Below are 20,986 nucleotides of genomic sequence, written 5' to 3'. Positions count from 1 at the left end.
TCACAATGGACTATCAATCACGTAGGTCTAGTGATCACATGACGGAAAGGGAGGCAATTACTAGTATTGTGTGTGATCATGTGACCATAGCGCAATCACGTGCCTGGATTTTGCGGCAGTGTGTGTACGTGTGTGTAGGATGCTCGCTGTTCATGTTGATCTGCACGGTTCTCTGCGTAACATACGTATCGCCCCCCGGTGTTTACTGCATGCACCTGCACCCGACCAGTACCACGTCAAGGAAGTAGGGCCGTTATAATTGACTTGTTGAGAAACGTTATTCCCAGTATCAGTAAATTATACCTAAATTACACACTCTCTGGGTTGTCTCTTTTCTGTCAGTGCTGGTCGACAGTTTCCAGCAACATGGCCCACTCAGCAGGAGTTGTGCTTTTGCTGCTGTTTGGTGAGTTCATTCGTGAAGATAGTAATTAAAGTTTAATGCCAATGCAATGGCATGCCCAATAATCTGATAATGGCAATGCCATGGCAGTGGCCAATACATCAGTATACGCAGGGGTGTATCCAGGATTTTTTCTGGGGGGGGTCGTAATCACAATTTTTGGACCTTTACCTTTGCGAGGGAGCGGAGCGACCGAGCAGGGGGAGGGTGTGGGAGGGGGGTGTCCCCCCTCCCACGGTGGGGAGTTTTTTAATTTCATATCTTAAAATGGGGCCATTTGGTGCATACAAAAGTGACTTTTTCGGCATACTTAGAAAAGAACCCATTTATGTTAAAACTGGTGATAAAACCCGAGTTGGTCCAGGGGTGTATCCAGGATTTTTTCTTTGGGGTCGTAATCACAATTTTTGGACCTTTACCTTTGCGAGGGACAAGGGGGAGGGTGCGGGAGGGGGGTGTCCCCCCTCCCACGGTGGGGAGTTTTTGAATTTTATGTCTTGCAATAGGGCCATTTGGTGCATACAAAAGTGACTTTTTCGGCATACTTAGAAAAACTCATTTATGTTAAAACTGGTGATAAAACCTGAGTTGGTCACTTACAAGTTCGTGAATAGGTAAGTTGAAAACTGCATTTAAAAAAAGTTGCTGACTAGCTACACCTTCCTATTAAATCCTAGAGTATATTATAGTAAAAAGTTTTGCGGACCATTTAATACAAGTATTCCAGAGTTGACGATACTCCCAGAGCTAGTCAATCCTGCTTAACTTTGCCTCCGAATGTACAATGTAGTAAGAAAGTAGAATATGCACTTCAATCTCAATCCAAAAGGACAGGAGTTGAAAACATGAGTATGAATTATAACATTCTCCTTACAGGACAATATAGGTTAATTAGGCCATAATTCAAACGGCCGCGGTTGTCATAGGGTAAGGCGCAAGTAATAAGTGTGTAAGTGTGTAGTCTAGGCAACCAGTTCGACGAGTTGCTGATGGGAGACAGGAAAATCAGTAAACATGGCAGTGCGGCTTAAGCGTAAGAAATAAGTTATAGCAGATTGAAACTAAGTTACGAAATTTACGAGGTTTTTGACAATTTGCTGGAACACCACCTGGTCACTTTTTTCCCCTGTTGTATACAGGGTAAAAAGCCCTCGAAAAACAAAAATGTATGTTACAAAAAGTGGACCTTTTGAAAATTTGGGGGGGTCGTACGACCCTCCCGACCCCCCTTGCATACACCCATGATACGTCTCTGTAGTCAGTACAGTAGATCGCTTACAATAAATTTACCTGTCTCTCTTGCTCTCCTATAACTTATATAAGCCACTACAGAGTCTGACAAGAAATCCTCTGCTAATACGCTATTACTGGTACTTCTTTAGATCAATATCAGGACAGTAATTCAGCCAGGACGGAAGGCATAAAATTTAATCTATGCTGTGTGTTTAAAATGCTCTTTCAGTCTTTGTTTGGTATTGGAGTCATCATAAATAGTCATGTTTTTGTTTTATTTTTCTAGGCCCAATTTTAATGGAATATCTAATGTACCAGTACCATTCATTCAGGTTGTCTGATTTAATATTGGACCAGTCAAAGCATAGCTGGAAGTGGAAGAGTACAATTTTGCAAGCACTAAATAGTCAATGATATGATATTGGTAAACAGATAGAGGGTCTCCAGTGTAGCTCTTGGGAAGTTTGATGAATATCAAAAAACAATTTGTGTTGAAGTTGAACAGTCAATATGAATAATAGTATAAGACTATTGTGTACATAGAATAATTCGTGTTCCCAAGGTTTGTATTTTCGTGAATTTTTGTGAAGCAGATGCTAAATCATGAATTTTAAAGGACAAGTTCACCTTCATAAACATAAGGATTGAGAAAATGCAACAATATTAGTAGAACGCATCAGTGAAAGTTTGAGGAAAATTGGACAATCGATGCAAAAGTTATGATTTTTTTAAATTTTTGTGTTGGAACCGCTGGATGAGGAGACTACTACAGCTTGTGAGTCATATGCGTACAACAGTATAAAGAAAATGTAAAAGAAAATTCAACATATTTTCACTCTTTTCGCATAATAAAAGTGCACTTGACTTGCCTCTTTCTAAAGGCAGGGGGAATAATATTACCCATTACATTTGTCGGTATCGAGTCAGGGGAATGTGTACTTTTTTCAAAAGATGGAATTTTTGTGAAATTCTCTTTATATTTTCCTTATATTGTTGTACGCATGTGACATCTAAGTTATTCATACACTGCAGTAGTCTTCTCATCCAGCTGGTACTGCACAAAAACTTCAAAAATGCATAACTTATGAACGGATTGTCTGATTTTCCTCAAACTTTCAATGATGTGTTCTACTAATATTGCTACATTCTCTCAATCCTTATGTTTATGAAGGTGAACTTGTCCTTTAAAAGACAGATATATATATATGCAAAATATATTGACTCTGATTGTGATGCGCAGCATTATACATTTTTCCATCCAGTACTGTACTCCAAGATTGTGAATTCAATCACTCGTGAAATTGTCAGGAAGTCCTAATGCGCAAAAATTTATACTTGGTAATATGGCATGTACATGCAGTGTGCAGTACAGTATTTCTTTTTTATTCAAGCACAATTATGCCCCTGTTTGAAATCCTAACATGATCTAATTATTTCTTTAAAGTATTCAGCTGTGTTGTGGAGCTGTATACTGTAAATTAATTGTAAGACTTTATTAAACAAACATCCCTGCCCTTCACTGCCCCCCCCCCCCCCCCCCCATTCAGTCACACTTTTGAAAACTCTTCATTTGTTGGTCTGACAGGTGTATCCTTTGTCGCCTCGGATCCGAAAAAGCCAGTCTTCAAGGATCACTACCATGCCACGGGGTACATCAGGCTTCCGTACGCCGAGCTCAACGAGCCCTTTGAAGTGTTCTTCCAGGGATCTAACAACAGGAGCCGGATCGATGTGTACAATGGTAAGGAAGGTTCTGCCCAGCCAAGAAAATAAGCACCACCTCTATCTATACCATACTTGCCAACTCTACCGCATTTGGCGGTAGACTACCGCTTTTGAAAGATTTCATTAGCATTCAAGCTAGTGCTACTCGCATAGGCATCCTGGATTCTACTGCTTTCTCAAATGAAAATGTTGGCAAGTATGCTATACATCTCTTAATTCTTTCCATAGAAAGCAATTGAAACTCAACTTAATTCCTCTGTTATAGTGTTAACTCCATTAAATACATCATATCTGTTGCAATTTCCACTATTTTGCTGGACTTTATATGTGCATACTTTGCATTTCTGTCATTGTATCAGACTTGCACCTCTTTCTCAGACAATCAATTTTCTCTCTTTTTTTTGGGGGGGGGGAGGGTTCTTTTATATTCTTCAGTGTATGCATTTTCGTGTTTCATAATTTTTCATTCTTTATAACTAAATTTTGTGTACGAATTAGAATTTGCTGGACACAAGCAATGCTTCTATATGTGGATTCTTCATATTTCAAATATCATATGAAATACCTTATTTGTGCTACTTGACATTTCAACTTCTTTATGTTTTATTTGTAAATTGTAGAATAGGGAAAAATAATAAATAACAAAACAAATGTGTGTGTGTTTTTTTTTAATTATTTATTTTTTACTCATCCTTTACAAGTATTAAATGATATTTGCTAGTTTTCATGTGTCATTCCAGTTCAGTTTCACACTCATGGATTTCCCTGTTAAAGGGACTGTACAGTACTGGTTGAGGTGGGGATTCATGTTTTGAACTTTCCTAAGCGAGATAATGAGAAACTTCTTATGAAATATGAAGTGAACATGTAATTTTAGAAGGATTCAACGTTTATTTGATGAAAATTGGTTTTCAGATGGCTGAGATATCCAAAAAAGTGATAATAATAAAAGGCGACAGGCCATGCCTTTTATTAGGATCTATTGTTTCACCTTGTTTTTGGATATCTCAGCCATTTCAAAACCGATTTTCATCAAATAAACTTTTGATACCCCTTAGAATTGCATGCTCTTTGACATCTCATAGAGTGGTTTCTGAATATCTCGCAAAACGTTTAAAGCTAAATCCTCACTTCGACCAGAACTGTAAACACCCTTTATTAAGCTGGGCTTCAAGTCAAACCACAGTTCACAGTATGCGAAAGGAAATTCAATTGCCACTGAATATGATGATTTGACAGTTTGATCTCATGGAGCAATAAAGAATGCTGAATACTTCCCATAATATTCAACATTATGCTCTTCCTTGATTACCCATGGTGTATCAGGATGAGTTTCAGTTCTTACGTGTGGGTAGCATTATATTTAGCACTATACATCATCTACATTTCTATGGTGTATATTAATCCAGATTCCAGATCAAATTGTCATAGAAGTCAAAACTTCAACATTGATTATCTGCTTTATATACTGTACATGTACATTCCTAAAGCTCTATACAATAGAGAATTAATGTTAAATGGTGTTGTCTTTGTTTAACAAACTAGACAATATTTCAGTGTGTGAATGGAGGGGGGGGGGGAACAGACTTGGTTTTTAAACACTTTCTGTTCTGCTTGAGTTTTGACATCTCACAATGGTTACATCCATTTGAAGGCTAATCAGGATAGTGACTGATAATTGATAAGAACTTGCTTAAACCATGATGACCAACAGCACTTCAAGCCTTTATGAGTAGACTTTTATACGAGAGTCCCACTTGATGATTATTTAAATCACAGAACCGGAAGCAAAACATAGTTTACATTTAATGTTGGTGATTAACCCAATACTGTGCAACGGTACACTAATTGTACTCACACACTAAAGGTTGAAATGGTGCTCATGGAGATGTCATGCTAACTTTAGAATTTGTTGATGAGCGTGTCCTCCCAACTCAAAACTTATTGTATAAGTTTTGAGTGCATCTACACAGGGCTAAACCACAAACTAATCATCAAAGTTTAAGACAAGACGAGCCAATTTTAAGAAATTAGCAACATCATGCAAAACTAACTCCCAGCCAACCAAATTGATAATTGAAACTAAAGGGGGAAAAATGTGTTGGGTTTTTTTCTTGCTCATTTTGTTTTAAGAGGAGAGTCAGTCACTTGTGCCACAATGACAGTATATGATATTTATGACCAGATATAATGTGATACTAGGCCACTAGCCATTCTAAAGTGTCAGCATCTGAAGAGCAATTTTGCAATTTTTGTGTTTTGCTTGAGTGAATCCTCTACGCATTCTCTAACGTTACTCAACAAGTCTTCAGAGTTTGTTTGTTTTTGGTTTTTGGTTGTTTTTTTTTGTTTGCTTTTTAAAGAAAACATAATCTTGTAAATACATAGGCACATAATCTGTATTCTGGTATGATAGTGTATTATAATATTGAAGACACATAGTCAATTAGATCATCACAAACTCAGAACAAAATCTAAGAAACAGAAGATTGGCATTTGAGAGAGAGACCCAGGAATTGCAATCTCCTGTGATGTGTTGCCAGTTAAGAATCACCTCAAACTTTAACATTAAAAAGGCTTTGAAACTGTGCAACTAAAAAAGGAAATTATTTGACTGACAAATTAAGGCTGCAATGACTTTTTGCTCTTCTTTCTTAAAAAGAAAATTTGGGTAGGAAAATTAGGATGAAGCTCCAGATAACTGACTTCTAGGACTTGATAGCTTGAAGCAATGCACTCAAAAGACATCTAATAATGGTCTTTTTTAAGGCTTGGACAAAACGTTCTTGCTTGGCAATGAGAAACCCAGTGGCAACACTTACAAGATCAGTCCCTCCACTGTGAACAACACGAAGTCGGTAACCACCTGTTTCAAACTGCCTGGAGACTCTACTGAACCAGTCACTGCCCAGAGCATGCTACCAGATCTCACTCACTTTTCGGTAAGCCATCCCGTCAGTAAATTTTTTTTTTCAATCATTTTTTTTGCTGTATTACAACTGTTGTAAGAGCTGTCACTTTTCAAGATGATTTTTCCGATTGGAAAAAGAAGAAAAAGAAAAAAACCTTGTGGTCTTACATGCTGACAGTATTGCTGATGTTGTGTAACACAAAAGCTATAAAATGCTTGTAAAGATACACTGATCGGTAACTCAAGAGGGCACTGTTGGATGAACCTATGAGTAATCATCTGCAATGTTCTCATTGTCGGAATAGAACCCATTCATACAGCATGTGTTAAAAATGTCCCAAATCATATCGATCTTAGTTGAATTTAAGTCATTGTTTTGATCATTCAAATGAAACAGATACGTACATTAAATGTGATCATGCATCACAAAATGACAAAAACTCGCACACACTGGTTTTGTGTGAGGACTGAAAAAAGGTGAACGGGGTCAACCGAGCCGGTGTTGACTTTTTCATATTTTCTGAAAGAGCAAGTCTCTTCTACATTATGCTAAAATTTGGGATCATAAGAAGGGCAGGAAAGTGTGTTTTTTTATCAGTTTAGTTGCCGATATTTTTGGGTAGAATAGTGTGATTAGAAGTGTCTTTTGAGTCTCCTTTTCATTTCTAAAAAAAAATGTCGTACACACTCTTCACTTTCAACTCCTAATAACATTTGAAAGGAGGATGCTACTGCCTTGGAAGTTGGCATTGATTATGGACAGAATGTGTTAATAAGGCATGCTCAATTTCAGTTTGATCTGATAATCCTTTCATTGTTGTTACTCCAGTGGTGTACATCCTGTTGTCTGTCCCATTCATCTCACAGCCAACATGACTTGGTAAAAATTAAGCGCTTGAATAGACTCTGTACTTCATAGCCTCTTTTCTCAGTTCACACTTGTGTGCTTTTTTTCCCAATATTTAGAGAGGTTAGGAGAGTCCATTTGATTTGAGTTATACATCATTTTGAACCTTAAAGTCTGCTCTTTCAGAATACATGCTCTTAACTAAAATTTCATGTCTGGCGACTTTTTTGTTTGTTTTGTGATGCAGGGTCACATATTATGTTTAAAATGGTCAAAATAAAGTCGAACTTTATTTGTGTCTTGATTCGGCCATTGTTCCTGGCTATTTTTGCCTGCTTTAACACACATGCATACAGTTAATGCATAGTAAATGTATCCTTCAAATACCAAATGTACTAGTCAGCTAGCCAAGGAAATTGCATAATGACATTTGTTGGAATTGATCCATTTTAAACGTGCTAAACAAAGTCTGCATAATGCTGCATGATCTTCCCCCCCCCCCCCCCCCCCCCCCCCCCCCATTTCACCATCAGTACTACAAGTCTGAGACTCGCAATGGACAGATGGTAGACCTCTGGCAGAACATCACAACAATGACATTCTCTGACATCTCGAGGAAGAACGTCTACACGTTTGCTGTGTCCCAGACCACGCCGCCCAAGCCGGTCCAGTACGTGATGATGGGCGCGAACAGCCTGCTCGGCTCTCACTTCGACAAGTACATCATCGACTATGACTTCTACGATGAGACCACTGTGATCCCAGATGAAGTTTTTGCCACTCCAGCAGGTGATCTATATGTTATGGTAGTGGTAATGGTTGTCTGTTTGTAACATTTTAAAGGGACTGTACAGTACTGGTTGAGGTAGGGATTCATGTTTTGGACATTCCTAATTGAGATAATGAAAAGCCTCTTATTATATAAAAGAGCATGTAATTTTAAGAAGGATTCAATGTTTATTTGATGAAAATTGGTTTTCAAATTGCTGAGATATCCAAAAAAGTGCTAATAATAAAAGGCGACATGCCCCAACTTTATTAGTATCTCTTTGTTTCACATTGTTTTGGGATATCTCAGCCATTTCAAAACCGATTTTCATCGAATAAACTTTTGATACCCCTTAGAACTACATGCTCTTTGACATCTCATAGAGTGGTTTCTGAATATCTCACAAAACGTTACAAGCTAAATCTTCACCTCGACCAGAACTGTAAACACCCTTTAAGCTTTTTCCACTACATACTGTATCTCAAAGCACTTCCACCATACACCTCAGAATTCTATTTCTGTCACATGTAACTTGCATGTTCTGTGGTGATTGACTATCAAGCAGTGTTCCCTACTGTCACTGTTTGGTGAGCAAAAGCCGTGCCTCTACTATAATGTAGCTACTGGTTATTTGAAAGAAAAAAGAAATAACAAATTTGTCATACAATTTACATCAAAGGAAAGCTTGGCATTTTCTCCACAACTTTGCTCCTAACATGCTCAGGTAACACGAAGCTATAAAAGTAACAGATATTTACAAAACAGAAGGTTTTCCAAAAGCAGGACTATGTTGTTATCTCAGAATAATGTGGCACACACGAGGTTACACCATGGCACATGAAGAGCTAAGTACTGTAAACGTTGATTTTTTGCATGATTCATTTTTTATGCTGAGTGGCTCAAAAAAATATTCACAGGTTCTTGAATTCATGATACACAATTATCAACCCATTCAAAATGTGCAGAGAAAATTGCGAAGATATTTTTTTGCAGGTTTTACAATTCTTGCTAGCCAGAAGTAGGGTGAAATACAGTACGTGAAAATCAATGTACTGCGAAAGTTTTTGCATTTACATTAATATGTGTTGAAAAAAAAATACATGTTCCAAATTCATTTATACAAATGCACTGTTCAACATCATTTCCATTCTGTATATTAAACAAACAACCCCCCCCCAAAAAAAAAAAAAAAAAAATAGACTCCATTGCCCTGTCTCCTCTTGAATGTTAATTTTTTGTGACAAGATGGAATTCCAGAATTCCACATCTTTATCTCATTTCCAGTTCTGTATTATTGGGTTTTTTTTACTTGACAATATGTATTGAATTCAATGTGAACACCATCTTTTTTGGTTGGTGTCACTGTGTATGTAAATTATGTCAGTTTGAAAAATGGCCTTTTAACACTTCATTTGAAGTCTGTTGGTACGATTGCTGGCATGCCTTGATTTTTGTAGGTTTGGAATGCCGGGCTTTCCCGGGACCGGGCATGGAGCACCAGATCAGAGCCAACCCATTCCGCGAGATGATCAACCCAGAGAGAGGAAACCGATACCACCACCTCTTCGACGAGTTCAAGACAAAGTTCGGCAAACAGTATCAGACGGCGAAGGAGCATGAGACGCGCAAGGGGCACTTTGAGAAGAACGTCAGGTATTGAGTGCAGGATTTCTCTCCCCTCATATTCCCAGCCACAACTAGCCATGATATCTTAACCCGTTGAGGACGGTTTGATTTTGCTACAGCACGCATTTCCCATAGACGCTTGCCCGAGTATACTCGGGACTCATCCTCAACGGGTTAAAGGGAAGCTTCATCCTTATATTACATGTTGTGATTATATGAACAATGAGAGTGCATAGCTGTGGATTATTGAGAGAATTGGGAAAATGCAGACATGCAATGTAAAAAGTTATGATTTATAATAGTTCAGAGAGAAAGGCAAATTGGCAACTCTGTATGATCTAGATGTTGAGCAGGTCATTATGTCCACAAAAATTCACAATTTTCACTTGCTTTTCCATGAAAAACTACCATTAGAACTGTTCTTGGATTATAAAATTAGATGGTTTTCCCGAGTGTTTAAAGAACAAGTTCTCCCCAGTTAGCATGTGGATTGAGAGAATGCAAAAATATTAGTAGAACACATCAGGGAAAGTTTGATGAAAATCAGACAATCTGTTAAAAAATTAACACTATTACAACTTGTGATGTCATATGCGTATAATAGTATGAAGAAAATTCAACATATTTTCACTTCTCTTGCATGATAAAAAGACACTAAATTTTCCTCTTTCAAAACGCAGGAGGAATAATGTCACTTGTATAATACATCAGTAGCAAGTTGAGAGAATGCATACTTTTTGCAGAAAAAAAAATTGCAGAATTCTCTTTATATTTTCCTTTTTGTCATAAAGATGTATGTGTATGACATCATAAATTGTAGTAATGTTGTCATCCAGAAATGACTGCAGAAACTTTAAGAATTCATAACTTTCGAACAGACTGTCCAATTTTCCTCACTTTCATTGATGTGTGCTACTATTTTGTAATACTACATTCACTCAATCTAGATGTATATTTAAAGGTGAACTTGGCAAGTTAACCCATTGAGGACGGGCTGATTTTGCTACAACACACATTTCTCATAGACACCTGCCCGAGTATACTCGGGACTCGTCTTCAATGGGTTAATGCCTAGTGCCTGGGCATGTGAAGGGTTAATCACAGCCATTGATTTCAGTTTTGTCTTTGAACCCTCATTATAGAATGATCCATTCTGTCAACCGAGCCAACCGTGGCTACGGTCTGGCCATCAATCATCTAGCTGACATCACCCCAGATGAGTTCAAGATGATGAGGGGCCGGCTGAGGTCGACCACACCTCCACGCGGTATCCCGTACGATGGCTCGCATGTTAGGGCAGAGGACGTCCCTGATACAATCAACTGGAATGTTCTTGGTAAGCTGAATAAGCAGGACAGAATTGATTCCACCCATATAATGATCTCTCTGCTGCACCTAATTCATTTGTCAAATTTGCAGATTTGTTTTGTAAAATATTGTCTATAAAAAGTCTTGAGTTTTCATGGAAAAATTTTGGTCATGTTTCTTTCATGAGTAATTTTCGTGGGGTGCATGTACAAGAGAATTAAACAATATAAACATGTTTAGTATAAACAAAAACATAATCAATCATGAATGTAGGTGGTTCTTTGAAAGTGTGTTGGAGCACAGAATGATTTTACAACTTTAGATGATGCCAGACTATTAAAGATATCAGCCTTTTGTGAGAAACACTGAAGTATTTGTAAGAATATCATTTGAAAGATAAAATAACTTTGAATGGCAGCTTTCACAAAGCCCCATCTTGTATAGAGTGGACAGGACTGTTTTGTAGGTACTACAGAACAGAAGAATTCTGAGACAAAACACACATCTGTAGTTATGTGAGAGTATTTGTGGAAGTGTGGTTGTCCGTGAGGTTCTGGATGAGATTCATATATTGGCACTTGATCAAATTTAGGGCTTAAAGGGGAAGGCTAGTAACTGATCAGTGGGAATCAGTGGAAATGCTGGGAGATGATTGTTCCAATCCTTATGGGATTCATTCAAGAGTACATTATATATCTATTGTTGAGTGAAAATTATTTGCTCCAGAATGGTCTCATATTCAAGTCATGTGCAGTTTAATGTTTCCAGGTTAGCATGCCTGTACAGTGACGAGTCATTGAGCTGCACATTACTTGAATATGGGACCGTTCTGAAGCAAATGATTTTCTCACAACAATAGATATATAATGTACTCTTAAATGAATCCCACAAGAATTGGAACAATCATCCCCCAGGATTCGCACTGATTCCCACTGATCAGTTACTAGCCTTCCCCTTTAAACCTGCTTTCCTGCCCAAACATTGCACATATTTGTGATTTGATGTTTTCTTTCATATGTCAAAATTGATAGCATCAACTACATATTCTGACTCACATTGCCAACACTGCCAAAAAGTCTGCAATTGCCAACTTTCAAAAGTGTTTTAAATCATGTTGATTATTTCCCCCTTGAACATCATTGACTTATGAATGATGACAGAGTCTTACTCTTCAGAGCCATGTAAAAGATATTTACTCTAAATTTATTGATTGTGATTTTCATCCAGTAGTAGTATCAACATCAGTGAACAACAATGAAACATCTAGACAATTTTTAAGATTATGAGACAATGTAATATCTTCAGATTTCTATGACTCATGATGAAGCATGTGTACTGTTGAACTAAAAAAACCAAAAAATGCCTGTCCACTCTCTAGGTGCCGTGAGCCCTGTCAAGGACCAAGCCATATGTGGATCCTGCTGGAGTTTTGGCACCTCAGAAGTCATAGAGGGTGCCTACTTCATGAAGGTGTGTTGAACCATTAATTCTTTTTTATTTACCACAGCCACTATTGCTTCTGAATTTGATGCAGTGCCCGAAGTTGATGATTATGATGATAATTATGAATTATTAAAGAAAGAATTATGATTATTATGATATCATGACAATATTAAGCATACCAACCGTCCCATTTGAACTTTAACCCTTGGCTCGGCTCCCATAGTCCTCAAAAGTTTTGTTGGTAATGGGAATGAAGAGAGCAAAGAACAAGCCATGGTATAGCGGGTAATTAAAGGACTCTTCACTTGGAGGTTGAGGGTTCATTTCCTGCCCAGTGCATATCATCTTTTTTAATAGTAGTATGATTGTTGTGTAGATCTCTTGTGTGCCACGTACATTACACGCCCGATTCAGTCGATGGCATGCCAAATAGCCTGTATTCTGCTCAAACGCACAAACCGGCCCAAACAGATCAATAGATTGCCAAATGCCACAGTACAATGAAAGTGTTTCTCATGATTCCATTCCTGTTGCATGTAGCTTGCATTTTATGTGATGAATGAGTATCAAGCAGTGTGCCCTACTGGATTTGTGAGTAAATTCTATTAAAGTTTCTGTCACTGTTTTGAGTGCAAAAGTCATGCCTCTACAACAATGTAGCTACTGGTCAATTGAAAGGGAAACAATCATAGATTTCTCATACAATTTACATCAAAACAATGCTTGGCCTTTTCTCTACAACTGTGCTCACTACATGCCCAGGGTAACAAAATCTATGAAAGTTACATAGCTTTGAAAAACAGAATGTTTTCCCAAAGCATGACATGCATTGGTATCTCTTAATAATGTGCCACACAGGGGGTTTATGCCATGGCACATAAAGAGTTAAGTCCCCTCAGAACAACCATAGGCAATGAGGGTTGAGTGCTGCGTGTAGGGTCACATCCACTGCTATCCGTGAACTTGAACCAGGGACTTCACAACTGAGGGCCTAAATTCTCAACCACTGACCCACAGCTTCTATCTGGAGCTGTATACTGTAAAACGAGAAATTTTCGTGTGCATTTTAATTTCGCGAATTTCGCGAGCGCCAAAATTCGCGATATTAAAATGCACGCGAAAGTTTTTGTCTACACTACATGCATTGAACACCAGTGGCAATTCGCGAAAATTTCATGCCACGAAAAGGGCTGTCGGCTCCAATTCGCGAAAATTTCATGCCGCGAATATATCATGTTTTACAGTATTCAAAGCAGCAATTATATTTTCACTTTACACCACAGCACAAGAAGCGGGTGCGGCTGTCGCAGCAGATGTTGATGGACTGCACCTGGGAGAAGGGGAACAATGGCTGTGATGGTGGAGAGGACTGGAGAGCCTACGAGTGGCTGATGGAGAATGGTGGGCTGGAGACGGAGGAGACCTACGGACCTTACCTTGGACAGGTGCGTGTCTGGCTTCTCAATTAACCCTTTGAGGACAAGTCCCGAGTATTCTGGGGCAGGTGTCTATGGGAAATGTGTGTTGTAGCCAAATCAGCCCGTCTCCAATGGGTTAATACATGTATGGAAAGCAATCCCATAACCTGTTGAGGACGGGCTGAATTTGCTACAACACACATTTTCCATTGACACTTGCCCAAGTATACTTGGGACTCATCCTCAACAGGTTAAAGGTACTGTTCACCATTGGGAGCAGTGATTTCAAAAATGTTCGAGGTATCACATTTGATGCATATGTGTAGGTCACTTGTACCACAAAACACCCTACCATGTAATACATTTTGCAATAGAGCTTAAAATATAAAGAGATATCAATACTTTTCTTACAAAACCATAACTGTAGACAGTTTAGTGTAGAAACATTTTTATTATAACTATTGTTCAAATTTTGTATATTTAGCTGTACTTAACATTAATTACACTGATTCACATTTTTACGTTGGTTGTTTCTATCCCTAACTCACAATTTAGAACTCTTTTGAAGCACTAAAGCTGGGTTTTTGTTTCCTGTGCAAGTGGTAAATAATGCCTTCAACCTGCATTTTTTTGCCACTTTGGTTTGCACGCATAGACAGAGAAATGAGAAGTTCATAGGAATTTAATGTAGCCATTGCTTTGTTAGAATGCCATGCTCAATTTATGCTACAGTCATCATGCAGATGATTTTGATCTATGGTGATACCAGTTAGATTGATGTTGCTGACATGTTGAAGGAAAGAGTTTGACTCATCACATAGAGTGTGCTTTGTCAACCTTGTGTAGATATTTTCATCAACCCTTCTGTGCCTATATACTTTACATTAATTTGCCTTAAACTGGCATTTGATTAATGTTCCCCTTTTCAAAACAATGTCAGTTATAGAAAATGAGGTTAATATACTGTCAAAATAATTATGCTAAACACATCCACTTGACACATTTAGTTGACCATGGAAAAGGAATACATTTTATTGCTGGACAGCTTGTGCACAGGCAGATTACCAACCTGTCTGTTTTTTGTCGATGGACAAAAAGAATCTTGTTGGGGGCATTGAAGGTTTCTCAGAGAATTGCAGGAGGAACGGGTTAATAACAAGCGTGAAAGGCAGAGAATGGGGTCCCTTTGTAACCTTTCCCCATAGCAATGATTTCTGAGTCGATACCAGTCTTTGAATTGCTGTATTATTAATCCTTATGTGGTTCTTTCCTTTTTTTTTGTAAATTTCTAGAATGGCATGTGTCACTTCAATAAGTCCCAGGAGTATGCTGTGGTCAAGAACTACACATCGATTAAGTCGGGAAATCAGACGGCACTCAAAATAGCAATCGCAGAGAATGGACCAGCGTCCGTCGGCATCGACGCAGCTATACCCTCTTTCCTCTTCTACTCATATGGAGTCTTCTACGATGCCAAATGTGGTATGCTTGAATTTCATTCTAACAAATGTGACCTCACCTTTGATTGCATGGAGGGAAGTCTGTTATCAGGCTTTTGAATCTGAAAACAAATAACACTTCATTTCGGTGTTCGTGGTATGTGTATAAAATGTACAGATAAGATGAAAACAGTCAGGTAACTGACAAGTGTGTATCAAAGTCTTATGCATACTACGTCAAGATATAGGAATGAATGAATTGAACATGTGATGTACAGACTTGAGATTTAGTGAGAGGGATTGTCATTTATTTGTTTTAATCCCGGCAATCCTTATTGTCGTTGGTTGATGTTATTGCTTGAGGCAGATTTATCAAAAAGGGCTGGGATGTAATGGAGGTAAAGAAAGATTGAGCATAATGTGACCTTTATGTTAAAAAAATATGTGTTAGTGGATAAATTGAATTTTCTTTTAGTTGTTGCTCAAGAAAGTAAAGGAAGAATGTATGCTTTGAAATAATGTGCTAAAAGGAAATTTGAATAAAACTTGCATTGAAATATCTCTCAGAATCTTAAACTATTCCAGTAGCTCTAGATGAATACAAGTTGAAGAACTAGACCATTTAAACATTCTGCTAACAATAGGAACCTGTGCCACATCATGTGTATGGATCAAATTAGAAAGAGAGAGAGAGAGAAAAAAAAAAAGAAGAGATTGTTGAAAAATTCCCTTTAATTGATTTCCTAAGCCTGACTGTCCTCTCCAGCTGGGAACTTGAAAACTGCTCTAGGGTCTTGTGACTGTGTGGCTGTTTGATTCAACTCACACTCAGTTGAGTTGGTGATAGTGGGCCACATGCATAAAAACTAGCAGTTGCTGGTGCTAGCCTTTTGCTTGAATCCGTATGAATAAAAACAAGCAATTGCGAGCAAAAGCTTTTGCTGGCAAGCAAAAGCAATTGTTTAGAGACCAAGCATTTGCTTAAAAACATGTGCATAAAACCAACATTTTGCTTGGCCTTGCAAGCAATTGCTTACGATTTTCCAACCTCTATGAAATGAGCTTGAACTTTTGCTTAAGTGGGATGTGCGCTTTTAAATATCATTTTCATATTCATAGACCAAGTTTGTGCATGAGTGGGATATAAAATCTAGAAGAAATTCCTCCGGAGTTGTGTAAGAAATTTTTTCGTTTCAACAACGGGAATGTCTAATGGTTAGCACGGAAAATGTGATGAAAAACAGGTGTGATGTTTGACATATGTGGAGAGCAAGGAGACCTCTCTCCACGTGCGACCTGGTAGATCCAGGCTACTATAAGCAGTGCTTGGAATCAGGCAGTTTGTGTGTGTGTAAATGTGTATACAATAGATGTGCGTTTGTGTGCGTCTGTGTGTGTGCATTTATGAGTGTCATTCTGCTATGTCAGGAAATGTTTCTGCACACACACACCCTTTCAAATACGTGCTATCACATTGGCCTTTGTTCTTGTGACGTCTCTTTTGTTGAAGACGCAAGCAGTTGCTCATGCGGGACAAATAAAAGGTGTAAATGAAAGCACAAGGTTATGCATATGGATTTAAGCAATTACTTGAGCTAGATCTTTTACTTGACGAGCTTGTGCTTGTGCTTGAAGCAATTGCTAGTTTTATGCATTCGGCCCATTGACATTATCAGTATGGATGTCTATGAATACTATGTTGCCTTAGCCAGCTGCCTGGAAAATGTGTCAACATAAATTATGTCATTGCCAAATGTGTTTCATCCGGCAGGCAATACCACCGATGACCTAGACCATGCCGTGCTGGCTGTTGGCTATGGGACGTACAACGGCCAGGACTACTGGCTGGTCAAGAATTCCTGGTCCACTTACTGGGGGAACAACGGCTACGTCATGATCAGCATGAAGGACAACAATTGTGGAGTGGCTACTTCAGCGACTCAGCCCATCCTGAAATAACCAATCATGGAATTATTCTCTATGATCTTTCAAATCTATGGAAATAATGTACTCATGATACCACAGAAAAAGAAATAGTGTCCATCATGAAACTCTAGGATTAGTCGTTGTTTTATTTTGTTTTCATAGGCAGATGGTGGTCAAAAGTAATCAAAGTATTAATGAGTAAATGATGAAGAAACAAAACCAAAAGAGATGTAGTTTGACCATGAAATCTTGAGAATTAGTGTCTTTGGTACATTGCAGATTGTTCTGGCTTGTTCATGTATGGAATATTTGCCTTTTTTTCACTTTAAGGCACCGAAACTGACATCTCAGAAAGTGTCTGTGAATTGTTAATAACTTTAAAAAGTGGGTGTGTTTTTGTACGGTATTGCGGATAAACGGTAAAGCACTGCTACAAGCATTTTTGTTTTGTGTATGTGTGTGTGTGTGTGTGTGTGTGTGTGTGTGTGTGTGTGTGTGTACGTGTATATGTGTGTCCAGGGAATGTGGTATATTTGAATGAATCAAAAATGTTTGTACCTGTTCGTGGAAGTGTTTGTCCAGGATTTGTTGCCAGTGTTGATATTGTATTGTCAAAATTTTGCATGTGATTCTATTCACCATCATTGTTAATATTTTTTTGTTTGATCTCACAGGTTAAGGATGTGTGCAATTTTTTTTTTTTTTTCATGACATTGACACTGATCAGTGTATGTGTGATTTCTTGATTAATGTGACTACAAGTTCCTGTATAGCAATGATTAACACACTGTTTATTTCTCCTCATCATGAGAGGCATCTTATATTAAACATGTTCTTAACATTGCAGCAGTAGATGCCCGAAAAGTAAAGCCCGACACGTTTGCCCTTCAGCAAGGCAGTTTGTCCACATTCTTTGCTGCTCTCCACCCAGGAGTATAAATGAGTACCTGCTAGGATGGGAATGTTTGTGTTGGTTGATCAGTATGTGCTCGCCTGTAAAATGGCGACTGACTTTCCTACTCCCCAGGGAGTGGAAAGTGAGCACTGTCAGCGCTAGTTGGAAAATATGTATCCAGTGACCGGGTAATAATAGTCTGTAAAGCGCATTGAACTAACAAGTCTGAATGCGCTATGTGAAAACTAGCTATTATTATCATTAGATTATTCAAGACAGAAGAAAAAAAATATTCTTCTCTCTCATCTGCAAGATTTTGAAGGGATGAAAATGTAAATATGACACAATATATTCCAAGTTTCTTCAATGCTGTGCAGAATATAATGAGAGTAAATTGTGGAAGAAAAAAAATTATTCAGGAAGTAAATGCTTTAGTGCTACATACATCTTAGGACTGAAAGTCAGATATGAATATCATATTGATACCACATAACAGAGACATATTTAGCAAAACAGCTTGCTTACTCTTTTATTTTAATAGTTCTCACAATCATATCATTATGTTTATACTTGTGTGAGATTTTCAACAAGTTACTTTCTGTAGATTTAAAACTGCCTCTTTCAGACCTTAACACAAATTTAAACTATGAAATATATGAATGACTTTGTTGTGGATACCCTCAGTGTTTTGAACTCCCATTTTGCTATGACTAAGTAGAGCAAACTATGTTCTTGTTTTTATGCAGCCTAACTGCAAAGAGAGAGAAAAAAATCTTCTTGAAGGTGCTTGCCGTGCATACCTGTTTCAAAGATAACTGCATTGTATGGCACCCTCAAATTTTTGTTTGAGTTTGCTGGGTATATGATGCTATTTTACATTTGAATGATATGAAAGGTGACTACGTTATTGAATGCAAAATCATGTTTGAAAATTCAATCTATGCAGGCATACATTCTGTTCTTTTGTCGTACTCTTTTGATCACTTATGAAATTAAATTGTCTGCATTGTGCAGATGTGATATCATAAAGTTATATTTCATACGTGTCTCTTCTTGTTTGTTGTTGTACAACTGTATTATGGCATATACTCTACCTTACCAGCTGCATGTACAAGAAGAGTTCGATCGCAAAAGGAAATTACTTCGTTTTTGTTCATTTTGAATGCTTGCGATTGAAGCTGCTAATAAAGAAAAGTAAATTGATCAGAAAATATGTGGTATTTTAATCTTTTAACTGTAAGAACATTACTAGGTATGAAACAAGAGAAGTATCATTGGAAATTTTTATATTGCTCTGTCTGATGATGGACTTACTTTATGTCATTTAAAAATGGTGCTTAACCCATTTTGATATCAAACTCTTCACATATGCACAGAACATGAAAATATGGTTATTTAGATCTTTTGAATGTTTAGGCCTATCAAGAGAATGATACAGTGCACTCCCGTTATAATGAACATGGTTATAACGAAATTCCGGGTACAACGAAGTAAAAATTCAGGCCGCAGAATTATCCACTCTATGTTCTTTAATCTTTATTGTTTATTTGTTTGGTTATAACGAAATTTCGATATAGCAAAGAAAGAAAAGTGCCGGTCCCGAGGATTTCGTTATAACGGGAGTCCAGTGTATAAATACACATGTAGTGCATAATAGGCTTGTGAAACTTGGAAAGAGATAGAAATATAACAATATGTTTTCCATAATACGTCATGAAGTTATTCCAAACATAAATGTTGATAAAGCCCTGTTGAAATTTTTTACTCATGACTGTAGTGTACAATATTAATTTTCTTTCTTATGAGTTTCATTCATGCATTCAACCCACTATGTTAGCACAATTCTGAAATTTGCGCAGTTCTGTTTTGTTTACATCTTAAATAAATGACATTACAGAACATGATTTTTGCATCTCATCTATTCAGTTGCTAGTACTGTTGAAGTATAAACGGATTAACAGGGAAATAAAGCTGGGAAAAATGTATTATGGCCTGTGAATGAGGGATATAAGAGAGAAAAAAATGTTCCTACATAAAAACAAAAAAAAAACAAAATATAGATTTCAAACTTTCTAAACGAATTTTTCTTAAACTCAAAATTGCACAGTACAAGTTACAAGCAGGGCGTGTGGCTAAAGCTTGTACTGTGTGATTTTGAGGTCATAACTGCATGGTGGCCTTATCTCCAGGAAAGAAAGTATAAAGTTGGTAGCATAATATGTTATGTAGCATATTTTGTACCATATGTTACAGAATATCTATTCGATGTCTTAAGTGAAGAACTGATATTTTTTCTTGTTTTTTCTGTTAGTTACCTTCTATAAATCAGCTAGTGCTTAAAATAAAGTAAGGCCCACAATGCACTCAGGGACCTACACTTCCGGAAAAAAAAAAAAAAACCCACTGTCAATGATAATGTATGCTCCACAGCATTTTTGCAGTGATTATATGATTTTGTAATTGAATGGTTTAAGAGCGTGGTGGAAAATATTCTGGTTTATCAGTGTCGATGTAATCAATTGTAAGGAGTATCTATGACTAACGTGAAATAGAAAATGATTACTAGTAATCAAACGAAATACATGTTGGCCTATTATACCTCCACGCCATTAATAATCCCTAAAAACATGGAAACGTAGGTTACAGGATTCAGACAATGAACGGATGGTGAAAAATAGTGTTCTACTTCAAAGGGACATACAAAGCATTGAGTCTTTCTTTTATTTATCCCCACAGAGATCATGAAATATCCGTATAAGCACTCATGAACATTTTGAACACGCACATTTCAAGTCTTGCCTTTTACCTTCCCCTAGCTCTATTTTCATCATGCATCATTTTGGCTTCACAACTTAGGGATGTGATTATATTATATTATGATATATCTAGGATGTGTATTTGTAAACATACGTTTTGTATATACACTTGTGAACATTCTTTTTTGAAACAAACTTAATAAGTGAAATGAAAAGAAGAATATGAGCGCAAGCGGTGTTAAATATTTGCAATCAGGCAAAGGGATTGGAAGTTGATGGGAGGAGAA

At 37.5% G+C, this 20,986-nt stretch overlaps 1 protein-coding gene across 1 annotated transcript; it reads left to right on the top strand.

The window, feature by feature from the left end:
• The first annotated feature begins 227 nt into the window (after positions 1 to 227).
• Positions 228 to 18,961, top strand: LOC139708968 (digestive cysteine proteinase 2-like). The gene is made up of 10 exons (XM_071620937.1): positions 228 to 406; positions 3,222 to 3,377; positions 6,131 to 6,303; positions 7,653 to 7,908; positions 9,346 to 9,541; positions 10,657 to 10,850; positions 12,201 to 12,292; positions 13,549 to 13,710; positions 14,976 to 15,165; positions 16,894 to 18,961. Exons 1-10 carry the CDS (start codon positions 367 to 369, stop codon positions 17,079 to 17,081), a joined length of 1,647 nt encoding a protein of 548 aa, XP_071477038.1. The 5' UTR covers positions 228 to 366; the 3' UTR covers positions 17,082 to 18,961.
• The last annotated feature ends 2,025 nt before the right edge of the window (positions 18,962 to 20,986 follow it).

This window comes from Diadema antillarum, unplaced genomic scaffold, assembly GCF_040938485.1.
Source record: "Diadema antillarum isolate AM-2024a unplaced genomic scaffold, OU_Dant_1.0 seq00001392_RagTag, whole genome shotgun sequence".
Classification (NCBI taxonomy): Eukaryota; Metazoa; Echinodermata; class Echinoidea; order Diadematoida; family Diadematidae; genus Diadema; species Diadema antillarum.
The sequence above is the reverse complement of the archived record's forward strand: the minus strand, read 5'-3'. Positions and strand labels throughout refer to the sequence as shown.

Coding starts and splice junctions, on each gene's coding strand:
- LOC139708968 (XM_071620937.1), top strand. CDS start 367: ATGGCCCACTCAGCAGGAGTTGTGCTTTTGCTGCTGTTTG. Junction 3,378..6,130: donor CCGGATCGATGTGTACAATG/GTAAGGAAGGTT, acceptor GTCTTTTTTAAG/GCTTGGACAAAACGTTCTTG. Junction 7,909..9,345: donor AGTTTTTGCCACTCCAGCAG/GTGATCTATATG, acceptor TGATTTTTGTAG/GTTTGGAATGCCGGGCTTTC.